This window comes from Rhinoraja longicauda, chromosome 30, assembly GCF_053455715.1.
Source record: "Rhinoraja longicauda isolate Sanriku21f chromosome 30, sRhiLon1.1, whole genome shotgun sequence".
Classification (NCBI taxonomy): Eukaryota; Metazoa; Chordata; class Chondrichthyes; order Rajiformes; family Arhynchobatidae; genus Rhinoraja; species Rhinoraja longicauda.
Genome location: NC_135982.1, coordinates 24604578 through 24625978, shown reverse-complemented (window position 1 = coordinate 24625978; position 21401 = coordinate 24604578). Strand labels below are relative to the sequence as shown.

General features: G+C 41.5%; 1 protein-coding gene across 2 annotated transcripts; it reads left to right on the top strand.

The window, feature by feature from the left end:
- Positions 1-602: 602 nt before the first annotated feature.
- On the top strand, positions 603-21002 carry LOC144607976 (draxin-like). Of its 2 annotated transcripts, none has more exons than XM_078425159.1 (7): positions 603-1105; positions 3915-4401; positions 8636-8817; positions 10656-10767; positions 11518-11607; positions 16396-16485; positions 17890-21002. In XM_078425159.1, the coding sequence occupies exons 2-7, from the start codon at positions 3933-3935 to the stop codon at positions 18000-18002; spliced, it is 1056 nt and encodes a 351-aa protein (XP_078281285.1). In that variant the 5' UTR covers positions 603-1105; positions 3915-3932; the 3' UTR covers positions 18003-21002. The 2 variants fall into 2 exon arrangements, with proteins under 2 accessions (XP_078281285.1, XP_078281284.1); XM_078425158.1 differs by lacking the exon at positions 603-1105 and adding an exon at positions 1668-1795.
- The last annotated feature ends 399 nt before the right edge of the window (positions 21003-21401 follow it).

The following is a 21401-nucleotide window of genomic DNA, read 5'->3' as shown; positions in this document are numbered from 1 at the left end:
CGGCTTAGTTTGAATTTTAGGAATGTGCTCTGTTGAGCACTCTGGATAACCAAGTGCCACCGCTGTTGAACGCTTCAACAGCCAAAGCATATATTGTATTTGTCCACTCGCATTATGGTAATATATTTGTGTCAGGTCCATTCCGATTAATTGTTTCTGGGCATTTTCCGATTAATTGTTTTAGTCTGTGGAAGGGTTCCGACCCGAAACGTCACCCATCTTTTTTTTTCTCCAGAGATGCTGCCCGACCCGCTCAGTTAATCTAGCACTTTGTGTCTATCTTCGGGAAACCAGCATCTGCAGTTCCTTCCGACACGTACAATTCTGTTTATGAATCATAAACAGTACAACAGTACAACTGCTGTGATTGCACGTCCTCGTTTATATTCGTTCTCCCGAATGAAACCAACATTCCATTAATCTTTGAGATCTTTTTTTTTGTTGCTTTTACCAGTTAGCATTTATTCTGATCGAGTATCTAGCCTCTAAAATCCCTTTGTTCATCGGTCCTCAATCCTTCTTTAAATTTGTCTCCCACGTGAATATGGTACTACCCCTGTGTGATGCGTGAAACTGTCTCTGCTAGTTGGTCCATTCTGATCTAACGGCTGATATATAATGTCAGCCGCTTCCAACTTCTCTCCGAAGATATTTCTTGGTTTTATTTTTCTATTTCCAAAATATTTTAGATATTCAGTTATTTCACCGTTACCTGGGCGACCACATAACGGTTCTACGTGCCCCGACCAGTTTCCCATCCAAAACACCGGGATCCCTTCAACTGCAGTCTCTCTCACGTGTTGACCAACCCCTTCATCTCTCTCCATTCATCTTCACAGCAAGGTTCAGACAACGAACCTCTTGCTTGGACATGACCTCCGCGCCTCTGTTCGTATCTTCATTTGTGTTTATTTTTATCTCTTGTTGCATTTCTTCCTTCCTTCAGTTTGCGCCCGCCCCTGTCTATCGCTGACATCATCGTCGGGAGCGCGCCCGCGGAGCGCGCATCTTCATTCCTCTCCCAGCCTCTGAGATACTGGATTTTCGCTTCTATCGGGTTGCCAGAGCGGCCGCTCGCCGCGCTCCGTTTCCGGGTAATAGACAGGTAGGCAAATGTTTCGGCCAACGACTGGTTTGTCCAGTCCCGAACGACGCGTTTTTATGTTATACGGATCGAAGACTGTGGCACCTGCAACTCAACTGTAAATGGGGTATTTGACGATTTTGAGAATGTTTTGTGGGGTTTTGTAGGCTACACAAAAGCAATGTGTTTGTGTGTGTTCCTCAGTCTATCAGAGTATGTCTGCCAGTGAGTATACATATCTGTTAGTATATATAACCTATCACGAGGGTGGTAGGTTTGTGTATAAATTGTTTCCTTCCAAACTAAAAAAAATGAGTGAAAGGTGTGTTTGGATGCAAGTATTGAACATGGAAAATACCTTGTTAAATGGATGCATTTAACCGCCGGTAGTTTGTTTGCATCGAGAAAGGTTCTTTAAGTGCGAGGAGTTGTGTGGGGGGCAGAAGTTCGTACATTGCATGAACCCTGGATATTGGTATTGTGCGTGCGCTAGACAACAGGCTCCGGCAAAGCTTTGAACATTTGACCAGACGCGGGAGAGATACCAAGGGCAGCGCAAGATTTGGAAACACCGCTTTGTGCAGCTTGTGCAAAAATAGCACAAAGTGTTGGAGGAACTCAGCGGGCAAGGCAGCATCTGTGGAGGGAATGGATGGACAACGATTCAGGTCCGGACCCTTCTTCAGACTGATTGGAGTAGGAAAGAGAAAGGTTTGTGAATCTGACACCGAGCCCATTCTTGATTGTTTGTGGGCTGGTTTAAGGCAGAAGCTCAGTCGCCGATGGTGGAGATGATGGAGAGCTGGAATTTTCAGACAGCGAGTTGTTGTGTGGCGTACAATGGAAGATGCTGCAAAATAATCTTGAAGCTGGAAGTAATGTTTGGTCCTGGAGCAGATGGGACGTGAGGGAGTTTCCCCCGAGAGCGCCTGATAATTAATATTAACCCTGGTGGAATACCAATTACAAAATTGAGATGCTAAGTATAAATACATTTCAGAAAATGACTCTCCTTTCCAGCTATTATTTTCTCGGCAATTCTAATAGTTACTGCTTTATTTTGATTTCAAAACTACGGTGTGGTGCTGTATTGTGATTGTGCGTCATGGTTTGTAAAGCCTTATCTTGTGGTTCATCAATCACATTGATCTTTTCCTCTATATTCCCCCCACCCCCTTCTATGTTCCACAGTCCCATCCATGCATGCATTAGCTCAGTGCCATATGTCCCGCAGCAGGATCACTACCGACATAAACCCTACCATCGTCTTATGTATCGCAGCTACATGTGCATCTCGTTGGGTGCACTGAATGTTATTCAGGACAAGATGTCATCTGATTTTCCTCTCCCTAAATCTCGGTATAAAAATATTTGTAAACAGGAGTGAAACTTTCTGTGTATGATCCCATACGGTGTGTAAAAATGCACGTCTGATTCTCCTCTACCTCATGGCGGACATTGGACTTTGTATCTGGAACTTATGCTACACTGCTGAGAACTATATTTTGCACTCGGTATCGTTCCCTTCACTCTAGCTACTGTACTTGAGTTTAGATTTATTGTGTTTATGTATAGTATTATTTGATTTGATTGGATAGCATTCTAAACAAAGCTTTTCACTGTACCTCAACACATATGACAATAATAAACCTAATGATTGATAATTATTTTGGGAGGAAATCACTTCAATTATGTTGCATGGTGGATGGCCTTTGATGTGCACATTGTAAGAGCTGAGCTCTGGATTTAGTTGGTCAGTTTGTCTCCTTTTTTCCCTTGAAGGCACCATCTGTTACAGGGGAATGGGTCCAGTGGGTATTATTGCATTAGAGCAGAGTTAAATTCCCCCCCACTTTGTTACCTAGGGACATGAAGATAAATTGAACTGCTCCCATAATCATTCTAATTATATCAGCTGGAACTAACAAGCATTTGAATTCCAAACCCCTTCCAGCAGCTGAGTTATAATACATAGTCTTTAGCATCTAAACTATTGGAGGTGTTTGCACTGTCTTTACACACGCTGAAGCTGAAAAGTGGTAAGTGTGATTAATCTGTGCCTAATTGGTGTACAAACCATGTACCATAGAAAGTATACTGCAGACACAAGAAATTGCAGTGACTGGTTGACAAAAAAAAGACACAAGGTACTGGAGTAACTCGGTGGGTCATCTCTGGAGAATATGGATAGGCGACATTTTGGAAGAGAGGTGGGGGGGGGGGGGGCAACGCCTAGCAAGTGATAGATGGATACAGGTGAGGGGGGTTTAGAAAGCATACTGTCCACAATCCAGTTGCATCACTGCTTGCTTTGGAAACAGTTCTCCCCAAGAGCATAAGACATTACAGAGCAGTGGATGTAGCCCAGTCCATCATACAGACTAGACTCCCCACTGTTGACTCCATCTACCCTTCACACTGCCTCAGAAGAGCAGCCAACATAATCAAAGACTTGTCCCAACCCGGTCATTCCTTCTTCTCCCTGCTTCCATCTGGCAGAAGGTACAGGTGCTTGAAAGCATGCTCCAACAGATTAGGAACAGCTTCTTCCCCTCTGTTATCAGGCTTTTGAATGGTCCTTCAATAAACTAGGGTTCACCTCTACCGCATCATGGACATTGGTCTATGAAACTGGTGCGCGACAATGCTATGAGCCATATTCTGCACTCTGTATTTTCCCCTTAGCTCTATCTATTGTACTTGAGTTTGACTTGATTGTATTTATGTATAATATTATCTGATATGATTTGATAGTAAGCAAAACAAAGCTTTTCACTGTACCTTGACAATAAGAAACCTAAATCTATATCTAAACACCTTTCTTCTTCAGCTCAATCATATAAAGGAAATGGCACGGTGGTACCTCATGCCTCCTTTCCTCTTCATCCTGGCGTTTGATGCTCTGAGTCAAGTTTGTGCTCTGGAAGCTGATAACAGAGATAAGAAGAGCACACTGCAACCATCTGACAGCAGCAACAATCTGAAGAAACATGACTCCTGGCCAGACCTGCCCAGACCAGGGCGCAAACATGGCACCCAGAGGAAGGAAAAAGCCAACACTATGGTGACCAGAGTGATGGATGGAGACAGGCCAGATGAAGATGGTGTGGGATTGGAGAGTCTGACACCAGTGCGTGTGGAGACAGACAGTCTGGAGAGAGCAGCCATGCTGGAGGAGGGAGCTGTAGATCAGAGTGGCCAGTTTTATCCTCAAGAACTAGAAAATTACCGCACAGTGGAATCTGCAAATAAAAGGAAAAAACACCACAGAGATCACAAGAAACACAATCGGAGGGAGCGAGCCAGACAGAGTAAAGGTAAGGGGGACCATGGAATCGTTTGATTGATTGATTGAAAGATACAGCATGGAAACAGGCTCGAAGGCCCTCCGAGTCCACGTCGACCATCGATCACCTGTTCACACTAGTTCCATGTTATCCCACTTTCCCATCCACTCCCTGCACAATACGGGAAATTTACAGAAGCCAATTAACCAACAAACTCACACATCTTTGGGACATGGGAGGAAACCAGTGCACCCTGAGGAAACCCACGTTGTCACAGGGAGATTGTACAAACTCCACACAGATTGGTCGAACCAGGATCTCTGACACTCTGAAGCAGCTGCTCTATCAGCTGGATCACTGTGTCACCCTTGTGTTCTGATGAATACATTTTTATTTTAAATATATTCCATAAGCTGGAAAGATTCTCTAGGATTAGAAATGCCCAGCGAAAATTAGTTCTTATAACATCGCATGTTAAAATTAAAAATAATAAGTTATAACTTATGTAAATCCAATTACAGTGTTGATAGCGCTGGTGTAAGTGTTGATTTTTCAACATTATTAATTTGAAAAAACCCAAGAATAATAGACCCAGAAAGTTCCAGACTGAATGACTGTTTTGACAATCGTTCCATCATATTGTGTCTCACTCTGTTCATCTCCTAACCTGCATAAACTGTGGTCATCTGGAATTCTGCAGCCCATATTCTACCTCATGGCAAGTTCTGCTCATCCATCACCTCTGCTTTTCCTCAACTTTTCAATTTAAAACATTAACCGCCAGTTTTAAATACATTTGATGCCCTACTCCTTCCTGTCTCTGAAATATTTTTCAGTTTAATAACTCTCCTGAAACTCAACTGTTCAAACTGCACTCTTTCATATTGTGTACACATCCCCACCCCTACTTCCCCACTCCACATTTAGTACCTTTCCCTTCAACCACCAAGATATTGTTGAATTTTCTCTCTCAATTTTCTCTTCACCATTTCTTTAATTTACTTTAAAATCTACTTTGAAATTCATGTATTTGATTAATTTGTCCTAATTTGTTCTTTGTTCAACTATCCTTATTTTTGTATTCATTTGAACATATTTCAAACAAAAAGCAGTATATACACCTGTTGTGGTCTACCTGCTTTCATGTTTTCCTGTTTTCACACAAGTGTATTTCATTATCTTATCCTGCCTTCTGTTTCCTTTCACACCCCCCTCCTTTTCCCAATAACTAATTTTTTGCATAGCTTTGAAGCAATCTTTGCCTCTCTCTACCTCTGCTGCCACATTTCTCCTCTTCCTTTCTGTGCTCTCCACATTATTCATTGTCCCTTCTTTTACTTAGATTTTCCCCACTGCTTCTTCCTTGGTCTCTTTCATTTCTCTCTCTCTCTCTTATTGTGTTCCTCTCCTTGCTTCTCTCGTTCATTCATTTACATTTCCTTCAGGGCATGCGTTATTGTACGGTTAATTGAGGTTATTGCTCTTGAATCAGATTGCAGCTTTGGTCATAATTCTGCTAGACAGGACGAGCTATACCATATCTGCTCTACCCCCAGCCTTGCTCGGGGGTATTTGCTACATTCGATCTGCACGCTGTCTGCTCTGGTTCAAACCTTATTCAGGGACTCTCTGCATTCTATTTATATCGCTTCCATTCCTATTTTTGGATATTACATGTCTGAATAAATGTGCATTTGAAACCAAAAGTAATGTAATCAATTGCTGGACTATTATACTACAGTCACTAGCTGCTTCATGCAAGATTTAAAAAAAAGAGAAAAAACAGACAGAAGAAAAATGCAAATTAATATGAACAAGAATATTCTTGCTGTGGTTTGTTCAAAACCTCACCTCTTTGTTCATTGTGTGAAATAATAATCTGATATTAAGAGGCAGCTCGGATCTCTCTGTCAACGCTTTTTGTATTTCAGCTGCTTGGGTGATTGGATAGGTCGACCCCTATGGTGAGAATGTAAAACCAAGTGCATTGACTCCCTGCTATTGAGCCTAATTTGGTGCAGCTGAAAGCAAGAGGCTTAAAGAAATGTTAGCCGAGACAATGGGGATAGCTGTCTGTGACCACACCTGCGACTACCTGACTCTGTTATTCAGATCAGCATTGTACTTTTGGCGTAGTTATCTCTAACATACAGACCTGGAAGTCCCTGATCATGGTCGCGCTCAGGGAAAGCCAATTTTCTTTTGACAAACTGCATTCAATTTATTTGTAACCAGCATTCTCTTCACTCCTTGCTGATCATTTATTGGCAAAGAAGATTGCCTCCAAATTCTCTACAGCAGAGTTACTGATTGAAGCAAACAACGGCTCTGTAATTGCTTCCAAGATATATTGAAAATACTAACAATTATCCTGATTTACTACTTTTATATCAGCTCACGTTCTCTTTGATCTCACAGAGTTTTGGTGAGAACATGTTTTTTATGATCAATGCAGTGTTTTGTGCCCTTCTGTGGTTGATTAAATAGTACCTCCAAAATTAATCTGAAATGGCCAATGAAGTCACATGCAAAATCACTGAATTTGTCAGCATAACCTCAATAAAAATATATCAAATAACAGGCAGTGTAATGTTAAATAAAGACCAGTACACCAGTACATTTTAATGGGTTCTATGTACCAGCTAAATATCTGCATGGAGTCTTGTGCAGTCAGTAGAGTTCCCTGGGGATTCAGTTCAACATTCATCTACCAGCCTACATTAGTAAAAGCACGTGTTCATATCATATCATATATATACAGCCGGAAACAGGCCTTTTCGGCCCACCAAGTCCGTGCCGCCCAGCGATCCCCGTACATTAACACTATCCTACACCCACTAGGGACAATTTTTACATTTACCCAGCCAATTAACCTACATACCTGTACGTCTTTGGAGTGTGGGAGGAAACCGAAGATCTCGGAGAAAACCCACGCCACGGGGAGAACGTACAAACTCCTTACAGTGCAGCACCCGTAGTCAGGATCGAACCTGAGTCTCCGGCGCTGCATTCGCTGTAAAGCAGCAACTCTACCGCTGCGCTACCGTGTCGCCCAACTTAAGGCATAAAAAAAAGCATTCCAGAAAATACAAAATTTATGGTTTATTGTATGCAGTTGAGATACTGCGTAGTTTCCAGTTTCTGGAAGCAATTGACTTAGTGCATCATTTCCGGTTTCTGGAGGCAGTCTTAGTGATTGTCAGTATCAATTTCCTCATTGTTGTTTGAGGCGTCATGCTGCATCTACATTTAGTTCAAGATTTCCACCTACCTTTAACACTTTACCATCACTGAGTACCCCATTATCAACAACCTGAAACTCAACTGGACCAGCCGCATAAATAAAGTACAAGAGAAGGTCAGATATTGGACATCATGCAGCAAGTTACTTACAGCCGGACTCTTTTGGCTTTCTAGGGGAATGTTTCCCATTTGCCTGGATGTGTGCAGCTCCAACAATACCAAAGAAGTTTCACACCATTCAGGGCAGTGCAAAATGGGATGAAGAATGTTATTAAGGACATACTCATGTGGTAGATCAATAATATGCAGGTCATTAGTTTGGAAATGATCAGGCTGAGAACAAACTCTACTCCCTGTCGATCACAGCACTTAGTAAAAGCAGCAGAGGAAGAAGAGCTGAGAATTAACTTCTGTTCAAAACACAAAGTGCCGGAGTAACTCAGCAGGTCAGGCAACACCTGAGGAGGGAATGGACAGGCAACGTTTTGGGTCAGGATCCTTCTTCAGACTGATTGCGGAAGGGGGGAGGTAGCTGGAAAAGTAAATTTTCTGTCCATCTGAGTGTGGGGGGAGAGGAGATATGAGCCTGACGCCATTTGGTCTTTTTCTTTCATCCTGGCTCATGTTTTCAATCATAAACCAGTTGTTACATTGTAAATACTAAATGAGGTTTGTCTATGATATATTAATTGATTGAAATTATTATTTCTTTAGTTTTCACAGCAGTGAGCAACTGCATCTCATTGTGACGGGAACATAACAGCCTATCAAGTGACACAACTAGAGGCTACAAAATAAATAGATGATTGTGCAATCCAGTCACACCTAAGTGGCTCTCTTACCTATTGCCTTCTGGTACAGTAACATTCCTGCTGCACAGCAAGTTCTTGGCAGTCTACCACACAACAGGTGTTCTTTACTCTGTTTCTTCCTCCCAACAGATCTTTGTCATCTTATTGGTGATTTGTTTTTTTTAAGCATCGGCTGATTAATCTATCACATTTTGATCCTCTCTTGGCAGTGAAAGTATCAAAAGCTGAGTTAATCTCATCCATAAAGGATATAACACAAGGCAAGGTGAAAGATGAGCTTTCCACAAGGCCCCTGACGATGTCCAGCGGTGTGGTGACCAGCACTTTGCTGACCACCATTACTACAGAGGAAGTTCCAGCAATAAAGTCCAGAAAGCAAACCAGAGGCCAGGTAAACCAATTGTACCTGGTCACCCTCCCATCACTAGCAACAGCAAATAGTGTATCTTCAGCAAACCATTAAGTGCTGGAGGGACTCAGTGGGTCAGGCAGCATCGGTGGAGGGAATGGGCAGATGACATTTCAGGTTGGGACCCATCTTCAGACTGACAGAATAGGGGAAAGAAAGCTAGATGGGGCGGGATAAAGCCTGACAAGTGATGGGTTGATACAGCTGAGAGGGATGATTGGCAGATTGGTGGAGTAAGTGACAAAAGCTGGAGGTGAAAAGGAAATGAAGGGTGTCAGATAAGGAGAGAAGAGGAGTGAAATGTAAAGTCGGAGGGAGGGATATGGGTTCTGGAGGACAAAGGAGGGTAAAGTGTGGAGATAAAAGGGAAATGGGGGACGGGATGGGAGTTGAGTGTAATCTTATTTCAACAGAGTTTAATCACGGAGAAATGTCTTTATCAAGGGAGGTTCTCATTGTAATTCTATTAAATCATGCTGTGATAAGTAAGTCATGTTGCTACATCATGATCGGCCCTCCCACAGGAGTTTGTGAAGTCCATCGCGTAACATCACTGACATGCCACAGAGCAGCAGTGGTACTTGGAGGTTTGATTATCTCCAGAAATTAAGAACAAAAAGGAAACTGAACATTTAAAGTTTGGGTCAACAACTGGATTCTTTTCCAACTATTTCATTGTTGTTCATAGATTGACATCACAATTGTGGTAAATACATACTCATGTGATGTCTTTGTTATAGAAAAGTACTTTGGGAAAAAATCAAAACTTTGGCCCACAGTGTAGAGAGATTTAGATAATGGCAAGGATTTTGAAATCAATACATTGAGGGAATAGTATTGGCTGAAATTTCTATAAGCAGCCAGTGCTAGATAAAATGCAGGGAATTTAATTTTACAGAGAGGAACTTATAAAGGTTAAAAAGAACCGCGCCATGTAAAGCGGCAACAAACGTGCAGAAAAATATTTTAGTGGTGGCACAGGACAGTAGAGATAAAGGCTGCCATTACTGCAGAGATGAAAGTTAAGATTTTACTGATAGTTTGGCTTTGGTGCTTAAGTTTTAGTCAGAAAGGATGTCCTAGGTCGTCTTCATCTGGTGCAGGTTGGTTGAGGCTTTAGAAAGCATTTGGTAAAGGGAGACACAATGTCAAAATAATTGGCACTATTTTTACATGCAAATCAGTAGAAAGTCTCATTATTATTTCTAGCATTTTTTTGTGGGTCTTAATTTCCCAAACTGCGATGGTGACATTTGCATCTATGTGAGACTTTAACATCTATCTCAGTGCAAAAAGCAAAGTGTTAGAGGAACTTAGCGGGTCAGGCAGCATCTGTGGAGGAAATGGACATACAACATTTTGGGTCAGGACCCTTCTTCAGATTTCTCTACTCCCTCCACAAATGCTGCCTGACCCACTGAATTCCTCAAACATTTTGTTTTTTTGCTCATGATTCTAGCATCTGCAGTCTCTTGTGTCTACATTTTTTCCACTCGGTGCCCCAATGAAAATTTTCACCAGGTTGAGGTTGATAAATCACCTCGTGATTTATCTCTGAATATTCCTAAATTGTTGCTGTTTCCCAGTCATCACTATCAGTAAAATAAAAATTGTTCCAATCTAATTGCTCTGACTTTCTTTGCTGTTTCATTTCATTACCACTCATTGCCATGACCTCTACATCTTTTTTAATATTCTTTATTTTACTTCCCAAACAATTAATTCTCCTTTAATGACACCCCGACTCCATTGGCCATTCATTTCTCTGCTTCCCCTGCCCTCATCTCTGACCCTCTCATCATTGCCCTGAGCTCATGTAGGCTGGAGTAAGGACTGTCGCTGAGGTAAACCCCACACTCGACATGACGCTCTTTGACTGGACAGATTATGAAGACATGAAGCCAGATATGTGGCCTTCAGCAAAGAAGAAAGGTAACAGATGGAGGCACAAAAGGATGTTGGCAATGTGAACATAGGGAGTTGGGGGCATGGGGAAGAGCGTGTATGATTGGAGTGAGCCTCACTCAGCAATTTAATTATTTTGGAAAGGGAGAGTGCACTCTATATCTACATTGTGTGGAAATATTTTTTCTTAACACCATCCCTTTATTATTTTAATGTTATTTCCTCTTGATTTGAATTTCTCAACCAGAGGAAATAATTTATTTTCATCTGATCTTATTAATTATAGAAGTGCAGTCCCTTTAGCCCAACTCATCCATGTCGACCAAGATGCCCCATCTAAGCTAGTCCTATTGACCTGTGTTTGATCCAAATGCCTCCAAAACCTTTTGTATCCACCTACCTGCCCAAGTGTCTTTTAAATGTTGTTATTGTACAACCTGCCCCAACTGCTTCCTCTGGCAGCTCGTTCCATACACCCACCGACTCCTGTGTGAAAACGTAGTATTTCAGGTTCCTGTTAAATCTTTCCCCTCTCACTTTAAAGCTATGTCCTCTAGTTCTTGACTACCCCTACCCTGGGAAAAGGGTCCCTGCTCTGACAAATCCTCTAATTATCATTAATATCTCAGTTAATCATCAACACTTGAGGGTATGCAAGCCTATCTGTACAATCTGTCCTTAATATTTAACCAATTTACCCATGGCTTGGTGAATCTGAGCAGTTATACTATTGGCATGTATTTCCTTTTGAACATCTGTTTTTTCTTTTCCTTGCAGATAAGCATCGCAGCAAGAATCTGAGTAATGGGAACATCACGTCTGTGGCTGAAGTAGAGCCGTGTGATCATCACCTTGACTGTCTGCCTGGTACCTGCACAATTCCTAACCAGCCTAAGGCTTTAACCTTTTGCTCCTTTTAATAATGTCTGAGGCATTCACTGTTACAATCAGAAACCAGTCGTCTTCTAACTGTGACCTAAATGACCATTCATTGTAAAGACAAGCAGTCGGTTCATGACATTGCTGTTGGGAAATGGATTGCAATGCCGTTGCTAAGGTTTGAGATGTGCATGACTGACAACATTATGGTTAAGCTGCAGTTTCCTCTTTGGTACCATGGCCATTGTGGCAGTTTAATTGAACGATAATGAGTTGCGAATGTGTCCTAATGCTGTCACCAGTTCTGCTTCTTGCTGCGGTGTCAGAGAGAGAGGAAAGTAAAAGAGACACAAACAACACGCTGTGAGTGACAGCGACTTGGTTATTAGTAGCATCTTGTCTTATGTTCTGGTTAGGCTGAGTGAGAGTCTATAATGTCAGAGGTGCTGCTCTTTAAAAGAGCTGTTAAGCTGAAGAGCATAAGAGATGCAAGTAAAAATCAAACAACTCTGTTTGAAGGACAGCAATTCTCTCCAGGATTCTGGTCAATACTCAAGATTCAAGAGTGTTTAATTGTCATATGTTCTAACATGGGAACAATTACATTCTTACATGCAGTAGCTCAATCGGCCCATAAACTCAATGCTCACAGATAAATACAATAATAAAAAATATAATAAATGATTAACCTTAATATTAGTTTAAGATAAAACAAAGTCTGTAGTGCAGCCAAAGACATAGTCCATATAAGTACATAGTTGCTGTGGTTAGTGTTGTGTTCAAGAGCCTGATGGTTGCTGGGAAGAAGCTATTCCTGAACCTGGTGGTCACAGTCTGAAGAAGGGTCTCGACCCGAAACGTCACCCATTCCTTCTCTCCTGAGATGCTGCCTGACCTGCTGAGTTACTCCAGCATTTTGTGAATAAATACCTTCGATTTGTACCAGCATCTGCAGTTATCTTCTTATAGTTTTCAGGCTCCTGTGCTTCTTCCCGACAGAAGGAGTGAAATGAGAGCGTGGCCAGGATGGTGTGGGGTCTTTGTTGATATTAGCTGCCTTTTCGAGGCAGTGGCTCCTATAGCTCTCTTCGATGATGGAGCTCAGTCCCTGTGAAGGTAGTAGGCAGAGTCTACCACTGTGATGATCTTGGGGCCATGTTGTACAAAAATTGGCTGCAGTAATTTCCCATAGAACCACAGTGAGTACACAACATAAGTACTTCACCAGCTGAAAGCAACTTTAGATTATCCCGCAAGTACTACATAAATAGAAGTTTCTTATGTTTAAATGTAATTGGCAGAAAGCTTATTTGGTTAAACCTCATAGTAGGTACCCTGGTACACGTCACAAAAACCCTGAAAGGGTTAATCTAATTGCTTACTTATTCTATACTTAATTCGACCCAGTTGTATTTGCTGGAGACCTTTCTCTGAACATCTCCGACATGCCTAGCTTTTCAGACTCTGTGTAGTTAATTTAACAGAGACTGAGAAATCCAGTGGGAGATTCATTAAGATTAATTGCTGAACACAATAATCTAATGATTTGGAGAGTGAGGGGATTAACTGCGAATGCTGCAGGCAGCAAAACATTGGCACTTTGGAGTTACCAACTCATGCAAGGAACAAAGGCACTCTGGATCGTGTCCTGTGGTGCTGTGCCTTATGCACATTCTCTGTTCTGCTGCCATCTCCACACAGCTGCTGTATAATCACTGGAGGCACTGACTGAAAGGCGCATGTCACATGCCTGTCTTGTGATTATTTATGTCATTCCTGATATCAAATGATTTATGGAGATAGTTGGATTGCTGGGAAGCAATCAAGGAAATCTTGTCAGCCTTTCTTCGTTTTCTGTTCTCTGAGGCAGAGGAGACCCTCCCACAGTCTAATGTGGTCTGTCCAAGAGGTAGATTGATATTATCTTCACTGATCTTGGCTGCACTACAGACTTTCTTTTTGTACTAATATTACGGTTAAATGTAATAACTAGCATCAACCACTGCACATTAAAAAAGGCACAAAGTGCTGGAGTAACTCAGCGGGTCAGGCTGCATCTCTGGGGAACATAGATAGGTGACCTTTTGGGTCGGGATAGGTGTTGTTTCGGGTCAGAACCCTTCTTCAGACTGTTTCAGTCTGAAGAAGGGTTCTGACCCGAAACAACACCTATCCATGTTTCCAGAGATGTTGCCTGACCCGCTGAGTTTCTCCAGCACATTGTGCCTTTTTTTGTAAACTGGCACCCGCAGTTCCTTGTTTCTCCAACCACTGTACATATTTTTTTTTTAACTCACTAAAGCCTTTGACCTGTGTTAATCATGAGCATTAAAGAGAATCCTTCCCATCTGAAAAACCACTATAATTCTGTGTCTGCTCCTCGATGACGCAAAAGCAATGATTCAAATCAGATGTCCACCCTAGATGTAATCCCAAGCAGGAATCAAGCAAGTCTGTGCCATCACACCATCTCTCAACTCTGTGGAATTCTCTGCCTCAGAGGGCAGTGGAGACCAATTCTCTGAATACATTCAAGAGAGAGCTAGATAGAGCTCTTAAGGATAGCGGAGTCAGGGGGTATGGGGAGAAAGCAGGAACGGGGTACTGATTGAGAATGATCAGCCATGATCACATTGAATGGCGGTGCTGGCTCGAAGGGCCGAATGGCCTACTCCTGCACCTATTGTCTATTGTCTATTGTCTATAACTCAGTCTTGTTCATTGTAATGCTGTATCTTACCTCGAACAAGTTTTCAGGAATGACATAAATAATCACAAGTTAATATGTGAGGCAATGGGAAACCATTGTCATGGTTTCTCTTGGTATCTCTTGTCCAGAATCAACAAAACTACCAATATAAGTTACTTATTTTTGGTAACCATACGGTGCTTGCATATGTGAATGCTGTAAGTCTTTGTTGGCTCCTTCACTGAACTGACAAAGGGCTTAACACCGAACATCTAGAAGACAGTGGTCCTCTACCAATCTTCCCCAGCTCCCCAACAATGAAGATAAAATGATGGAAATGTGGATTACTTTCCACTGCTTGCAAACTACCACTTTGTGAAAACAGGCATTGATGACAAAATATATCATCACCAACTGAAGAAGAGGCTTTGAAAAATAAATACATCAAATCTAGGAACTACAAAGCATTGGTAAAGAACTACCTGCTTCTACAAAATCCTTCACATTTGTTGACAGAGTTGGTGAATCTATTCACAGACCTGTGCCCTGAGGACAGCAGCTTCAATCTTGTTTATGTAACTCTAGTGGGCAAACCATATTGCTTCTACTCACAACACCAGATTTTTGAAACGTGCACTCTACTTCGAAGTCCAATGTGGTGAAAGATATCCAGGAGGACAAGGAAATTGCACCAGGGAAATCTTAAAATCTTGAAAGGAAATGTGACATTGTGGCGGCGCCCGGGGGCTAGGCCCACTACAACATCCTTATTGCCACGTGGAGATCCCTGGCTCTTAACTGTTCAGAATGGAATATCAGGGAAGCCTCTAGGTATCTCAGGTCCACACCAAGGGAGCAGATAACGAATATATACAAACATCTCAAACAATCCATCCACCTGGCCTGGTAAAGCATCACCTGACCATCAGATTCAAGAATAGCTTCTTCCCAACAACCTTCAGGCTCTTAAACACAACACTACACAACCTAAACTATGGACTGTTTTGGTTTCACTGAGGATTTTGGACTTTTTGGGGGTTATTCATTTATTGATTTGTGTCTATTGTCTATTACTGATGAGTATTGTGTTTACAAGCCTGTCGAAAGTAAGAATTTCATTACTCTGAGGTTGCAAAGATGGGAAGGAACAAAGTAATGGGGGGATTTGAAAATAAAGAACCATTTGGAACCATAAGCCTATAGTATACAACCATAAGCCTATAGTATAAACAGCACTTTGGTCAACGTGGGTTGTTTTTAAATGTGCTATACAAATAAAATTGACTTGACTTGACTTGACTAGTATGCACATGCATCATGTTCTGCACAGATATTGTGGGCCAAAGGGCCCGTTCCTATACTGTACTGTTCTACGTTCCATGTAATCATTAACATGAATTGGTGCAAAATAGGATGCAGGCAGCTGCATTTTGGATAGGTTGATGATAATGGAGCATGAGTGAGGCCCAAAAAACATTGCTGTAAGTTAGTGTAGAGATAAAAAGCAGAGATCAGTCTTTCAAGAGCAATTGAGGCGAGAAAGACCAGAGAATGATGTTACTAAGATAGACTATTTTAAGAACAGAGATGATATAGGATCATATGCTCAATTAGGTGTTCAGTGGGACAGATGAAGGCTGCAAACAACCCGGTTCAATCTTAGACATTGGGCAAACAGAAGCACAAGGAAAGAAGGTAGGAAAGAAATGAATTGCAGCAGGGACTGAAAGGATTTGACCTTCCCGATAGTTCATTGGAGAAAACTTCTGCTATGAATATGTATTTTATATCTGACGTATATCTTTGTGTTATTGGAAATACTGCAACTACTCAATCAGTTCCTGTGAGTGGAGAAATGATGATAATATTAACTTGATACATCACCAATTTCTCTCTTCCCAGGTGCATCCTGATAATTTAGTATTTCCAGCATTTTTCCAGCAAATATTCCTATTGTTGTAGTGTTTTTCATTATGGGTGGAGTCTGCCTTTCTGTCTGCCACCTTTTCAGCAATTGTGATAACTTGTGGCAAAATCTCCCTTGTAAACTCATAAATGAAGTAATTTGTTTGTACCCTTTCCCGCAGGTTGGTGCTGTGATCTCCGACAGCACATCTGTAAAGCCCATAACCGTGGCCTCAATAACAAGTGCTATGATGACTGCATGTGTGCAGAAGGTGGGTGCTACCAATGGTTTAGACTTTAGACAATGGATATTAGACCAAGACTCTCCTATCTACAACCCAATGATATGAACACAGAATGCTTCAATTTTTGGTCATCTTTTAACAGTTCCCTGCCCCCCGCCATGTTCTCTCCTTCCCCTCCCCTGTACCTCATCTGGACTATTTCTTCCCTCCCCTCCTTCCTACATTCCTGCTTCTGGCTTCACAATTTACAACTCTTCAATCAGTCTGCCTTACATCTTCTGCTTTCATCTCTGGCCTTTGTTCCAACCATTTACTTATCAAAAACACCTTGCCTCTGTCCACCTGTTATCTGCCACGCTTTTTCCTACCTATCCTCTCTCCCAGCTTCCCCGCTCCCCCTTCCCCGCCCCTACAATTAGTCTGAAGAAGAGTCCTGACCCAAAATGTCCTCTATCCATGTTCTCCAGAGATGCTGCCTGATCTGCTGAGTTACTCTTGCTCTGTCCTTTTCTGACTTGAGTGTTGGCTCCTCATTAACCCATTCAGTGGTCATTGAAGTGACAGGAATGGTATTAGTATCGGTTTTTGATTGGAACATGTCCTGAGATATTGTAAAAAACTTCGTTTTACTTGCTGTCCAGGCAAATCATATCATTCATGAGTATAAATGAGCACAACAGGTAGTGTAGAAAGAGAAAGGAAATAAAGTGCAAAGTATTACAGCTGATACAAAATGTGCATATTTAAAAAACAATGCATCATGATATATTGGGAGTGTGGGAATACACTCAGTAGTCCATTCAATAGTCTGGTAACAGCAGGGAGAAGTTTTTGTATTTGATTTCAAGGTTTTGTATCTTCTGCCCGATGGGAAAGGGTAGGAGAGGGAATGATTGGGGTTACAGTAAATGGTCCTTCATTATGTTGGCTGCTATCCCGAGGTAAAGTGTAAATTGGAGTCATGGTGTGGGGAGGGGGGGGGAGGGAAGGGGAGAAGGCGGTCTGAACGATGAACTAGACTGTGTCCACAACACTGCCATTTCTTGCATTCTTGGGGAGAGCAGTTGCCAAATCAAGACCTGATGCATCACCCGTTCCATGGTGCATCTGCAGACATTGGCAAGAGGCATTGGTCACATGCTGAATTTTCCTAGCAGTTTGAAAAAAAACCCAGTATCTTGTGAACACAATCCTATACTGCCACAGAAATCAGCTCAACATCTCCCATTCATGCTCACAGTCCTTCACTAAAATTCTATTTTCCTCTTGGTGTAAGGTATAAACAGCTACTGTAAACTGTCAATTATAGGTTTCAGTATGGTAAATAAGGAAAGGGAATGGATCTTGTTGCTGTAGTAAAGCTAATAATCAAACCATGTCCAAGTAAGCTGTAAAGCCTGAATCCCTTTATAATTCTTCTCTCTTCACCAGGTCTCCGCTGCTATGCCAAGTTTCACCGGAATCGGAGAGTGACTCGAAGGCGAGGGCGTTGTGTGGAACCTGATTCAATCAACGTTGATCACGGATCATTCATTACTGTCTGAAAAGACTTGTGACGGAATCCAGCTTAATTGGTCCATGCAACCAGTCAAGAAATGATCTCAAAGTAAAAAGTGGCTAAAATCTTGATGATTCCAACATATGCCTGATAGACCAAGAGCTGCCTGGAATATAATCACTCCCATGTCATTCCACATTCAGCCCATCCACTCCACTGTCAAACTCATACCCAACATGTTGCCATCACAATCAGCATTCTCCTGTTTCCCAACATCAGTCAGTACCATCCAAAGCCCCATCTTTGCAATACATTGTACCCACTCATACCCAATAATTCAATGTGACAATTCTATTCTCCCACAATGAACCAAAAACGCCATCAGTACAATCAACATCCAAGATATACTGCAATTGTAGCCAATATCTCACCACTCCAATCAAAACTTAACTCATATTCTGTGTCCCATGACTATAATCCTACTTTCCTCGCTGGTCCAATTTAATATTTCCCATTCATGCCCAGTAATCCATTAGCACAATTCTGCTTTCATTTCACACATTTTTACCCATTACTTAAGCATCACAATCCAAAACCCTCAATCATATTCAATATCCTTTATGCCACACTAACATTTCCACTCATAGCCAGTATCCAGAACACTACCACAACAATACAACATTCATACTCAAGCTAACACCTCCATCTATACATATTACCTAGCTTTCCATTAATGCAATCCAGCACCCAAATTTAAATACCATCACACCACAATTTCAATTCCATGCCCCTACTAATACCCATTATCGACAACTGCTCCCATTGCTACCATGCCCCCATTAATACCCATGTCTCTTCATACTAATCCACCATCCCCACTTGTACTCAGTACATATCACTTTAATCCACTATCCTCCACTATTGGTCCACCATTCAATAATCCATCACTATAATTTAATAAACCTTCATACACCATTACTTGTTGTTGTTTTGATAGTCTGCTCCCGGCTATTACGATTAATGTTAAAATTAACATTTGTATGCAATGTTTATAAATTGATCTTAATGTCATTTCAAGAAAAGGAAGCTAAAACAAACTGCAGCACCCTGAATCCACTAATGATGCATAACATTATGCTGTCAACATTTATTTCCGAGAAGCCTCTCTACTGTACACTCAATCAACTTCCACCTACGGCTACCCCCCACCATGTCATCCTCTGGCAGATTCTCCTGCCCCCCATCATGTGTTGCTCTTCGCCAAGAAACTGCCTATCTCCTTAATCATACAATTACTGTACACATAAACTTCCTCATTATGATATTCTTGCCCGTTTAATATCTTGAGATGCAGTGTGCCCCGAATTACTCTGCCACTTTTTAATACCAGTTAAACAAATACCCACCAGAGAGCTTTCATTGCTACTGCAATAGAATCAGGCTTTTAAAGTAAAATGTAGCTCTGCCTCAGTTCAAGCCTGCGATCAACTCTAATTGTTGCATCGTGTACAGTTAATCCACATGAATCTATCAGCCTAATCCTATCCATTTTAATTTAAGCCCCCTTGGATGCTGTATCTGCTGGCATCTTTCCCGACTGACTGTTAGTTCTGTGTGAGTCTAGACTTTACAATTAAGTAAACTACAGACATAAAGAATTGCAAACACTTGAATCTGAGCAAAACACAAGGTGCTTGAGTATCTCAGTGGATCAGGCAGTATCTGTGGAGGGAATGGAAAGTCGATGTTTCAGATTGATAAGTTGACTATGGAATGCTATGTTGTTGAGCTTTGCCCTGTTCTCATGTGACATTTGGGTTGCTTACTCATCAAAAAACACTGGGACACAATCATCTCCCAAAGGCGACTTCGACCAAGGTGGTGTAATGTTAATAGGACTGCACGTACAACATAAATCGTTTAGTTCATGGGCTGACTTCAGATAGATGATAATAATCAGCAGGTTTGTCGTTCTCATTCTGGGGAGGAAAGCTGTTGCCTTCCCAATCTGGTGGCCAAATGACTTCCATTCCACAGCAATGATTCACCCAATGATCATGGAAGTGTGGCAAATACTAAAGAACAGTTAGAACCTGAAACCAACCACAAGCACAGGCTAAAATGCAACAATATTAGAAAAAAAATAGAGTTGCTCATCTCTTTGTTTTTTGTTATAGTTTAATTGAAGCATGCCAAGTAGCATAATCGCGTACACTCACTTACTGAACATATTGATGCAATATTTAATATCACCGCCAACCAGGTGTGATCACTTGAGGAACAGCTGGCCTTTCCTGTTTTCAGAGCACTGCATTCATTTATATTACTAGACATATTTAACAATTGATTTCTGTCCTGTCTGAAAAAGGGATCACAATGAATGGCGGTGCTGGCTCAAAGGGCCGAATGGGCTCCTCCTGCATCTATTTTCTATGTTTCTATGTAACCCAAAAGGTCACCTATCCATTTTCTCCAGAGATGCTGCCTGACCCGCTTAGTTATTCCAATATTTTGTGTCTATCTTTAATTTCTATCCTGGCTTGATTTAAAAATTATTTCCCAAATGTCTTACTACCTTTCTAATTAGTGTAATAATCAAGAAAAGGATAACGTTTACAAATAGTGAAAGCAATCAGCAGATTAATGAAGAATGGAGACTCGCCACGTCACTGTGTGGAACAGTATCTGCATTTTTTATTTCAGTGTGCAAGTGACTCATATCCTGTAACTCAAATACACTGATTGTCTACTGTGACATTGGATAATCTTACAGTAACGGTCTCCAAGGAACATGCCAGAGATGATACATCCTCCATTAATAGCAGTTCATTTCAGCCAGTCTCCTGTGTTGTAAGGTACCATCAAGTCAGTGTTGACTCCTGGTGACCTCTCAGAACGACCTAGCCCAAAAATACATCCTAAATTTGCTGCATAGACATACTAGTCGATTTTTGACTCCATGCATCCACTTCGTTGCAGCCACATTTTTCTTCTGTTTTCTTCCAGTTGTATTAAAACAGCGTAATAAAGATATCACTGGAAACAGGAGAGTGTGATCTGAGAATCTCTATCTGTGAGTAACTAAGAGGAGACACAAGAAACTGCAAATGCTGGAATCTTGAGTAAAAAACAAAGTGCTGGAGGAACTCAGTAGATCAGGCAGCATCTGTAGACGAATAGACAGGCAACATTTTGGTTTGCGACCCTTCCATAGACCATAGGAATGTAACTCGCATAGATCCACTTTTAAAAATAAAGTGCTCAGATTGAAGAAAGGTCCTGGCCCAAAACGTCGTCTGTCCATCCCTTCCAGTTACTGCCTGACCCACTGAATTGCTCCAGCACTTTGTTATTTACAAATAACTAAAGTTGAGAGAAGAACAGCATGTATCGTTATAATTATGCTGTTTGGCACATTGGTTTCATTACATTGCTTCACAATTGT

Bases quoted from the DNA above. Each gene is read 5' to 3' on its own strand.
- LOC144607976 (XM_078425158.1), top strand. From the start codon at position 1,733: ATGGATGGACAACGATTCAGGTCCGGACCCTTCTTCAGACTGATTGGA. The intron at 8,818-10,655 runs GTAAACCAATTG...GAGCTCATGTAG, and splicing joins GAAAGCAAACCAGAGGCCAG to GCTGGAGTAAGGACTGTCGC. The intron at 10,768-11,517 runs GTAACAGATGGA...TTTTCCTTGCAG, and splicing joins GCCTTCAGCAAAGAAGAAAG to ATAAGCATCGCAGCAAGAAT.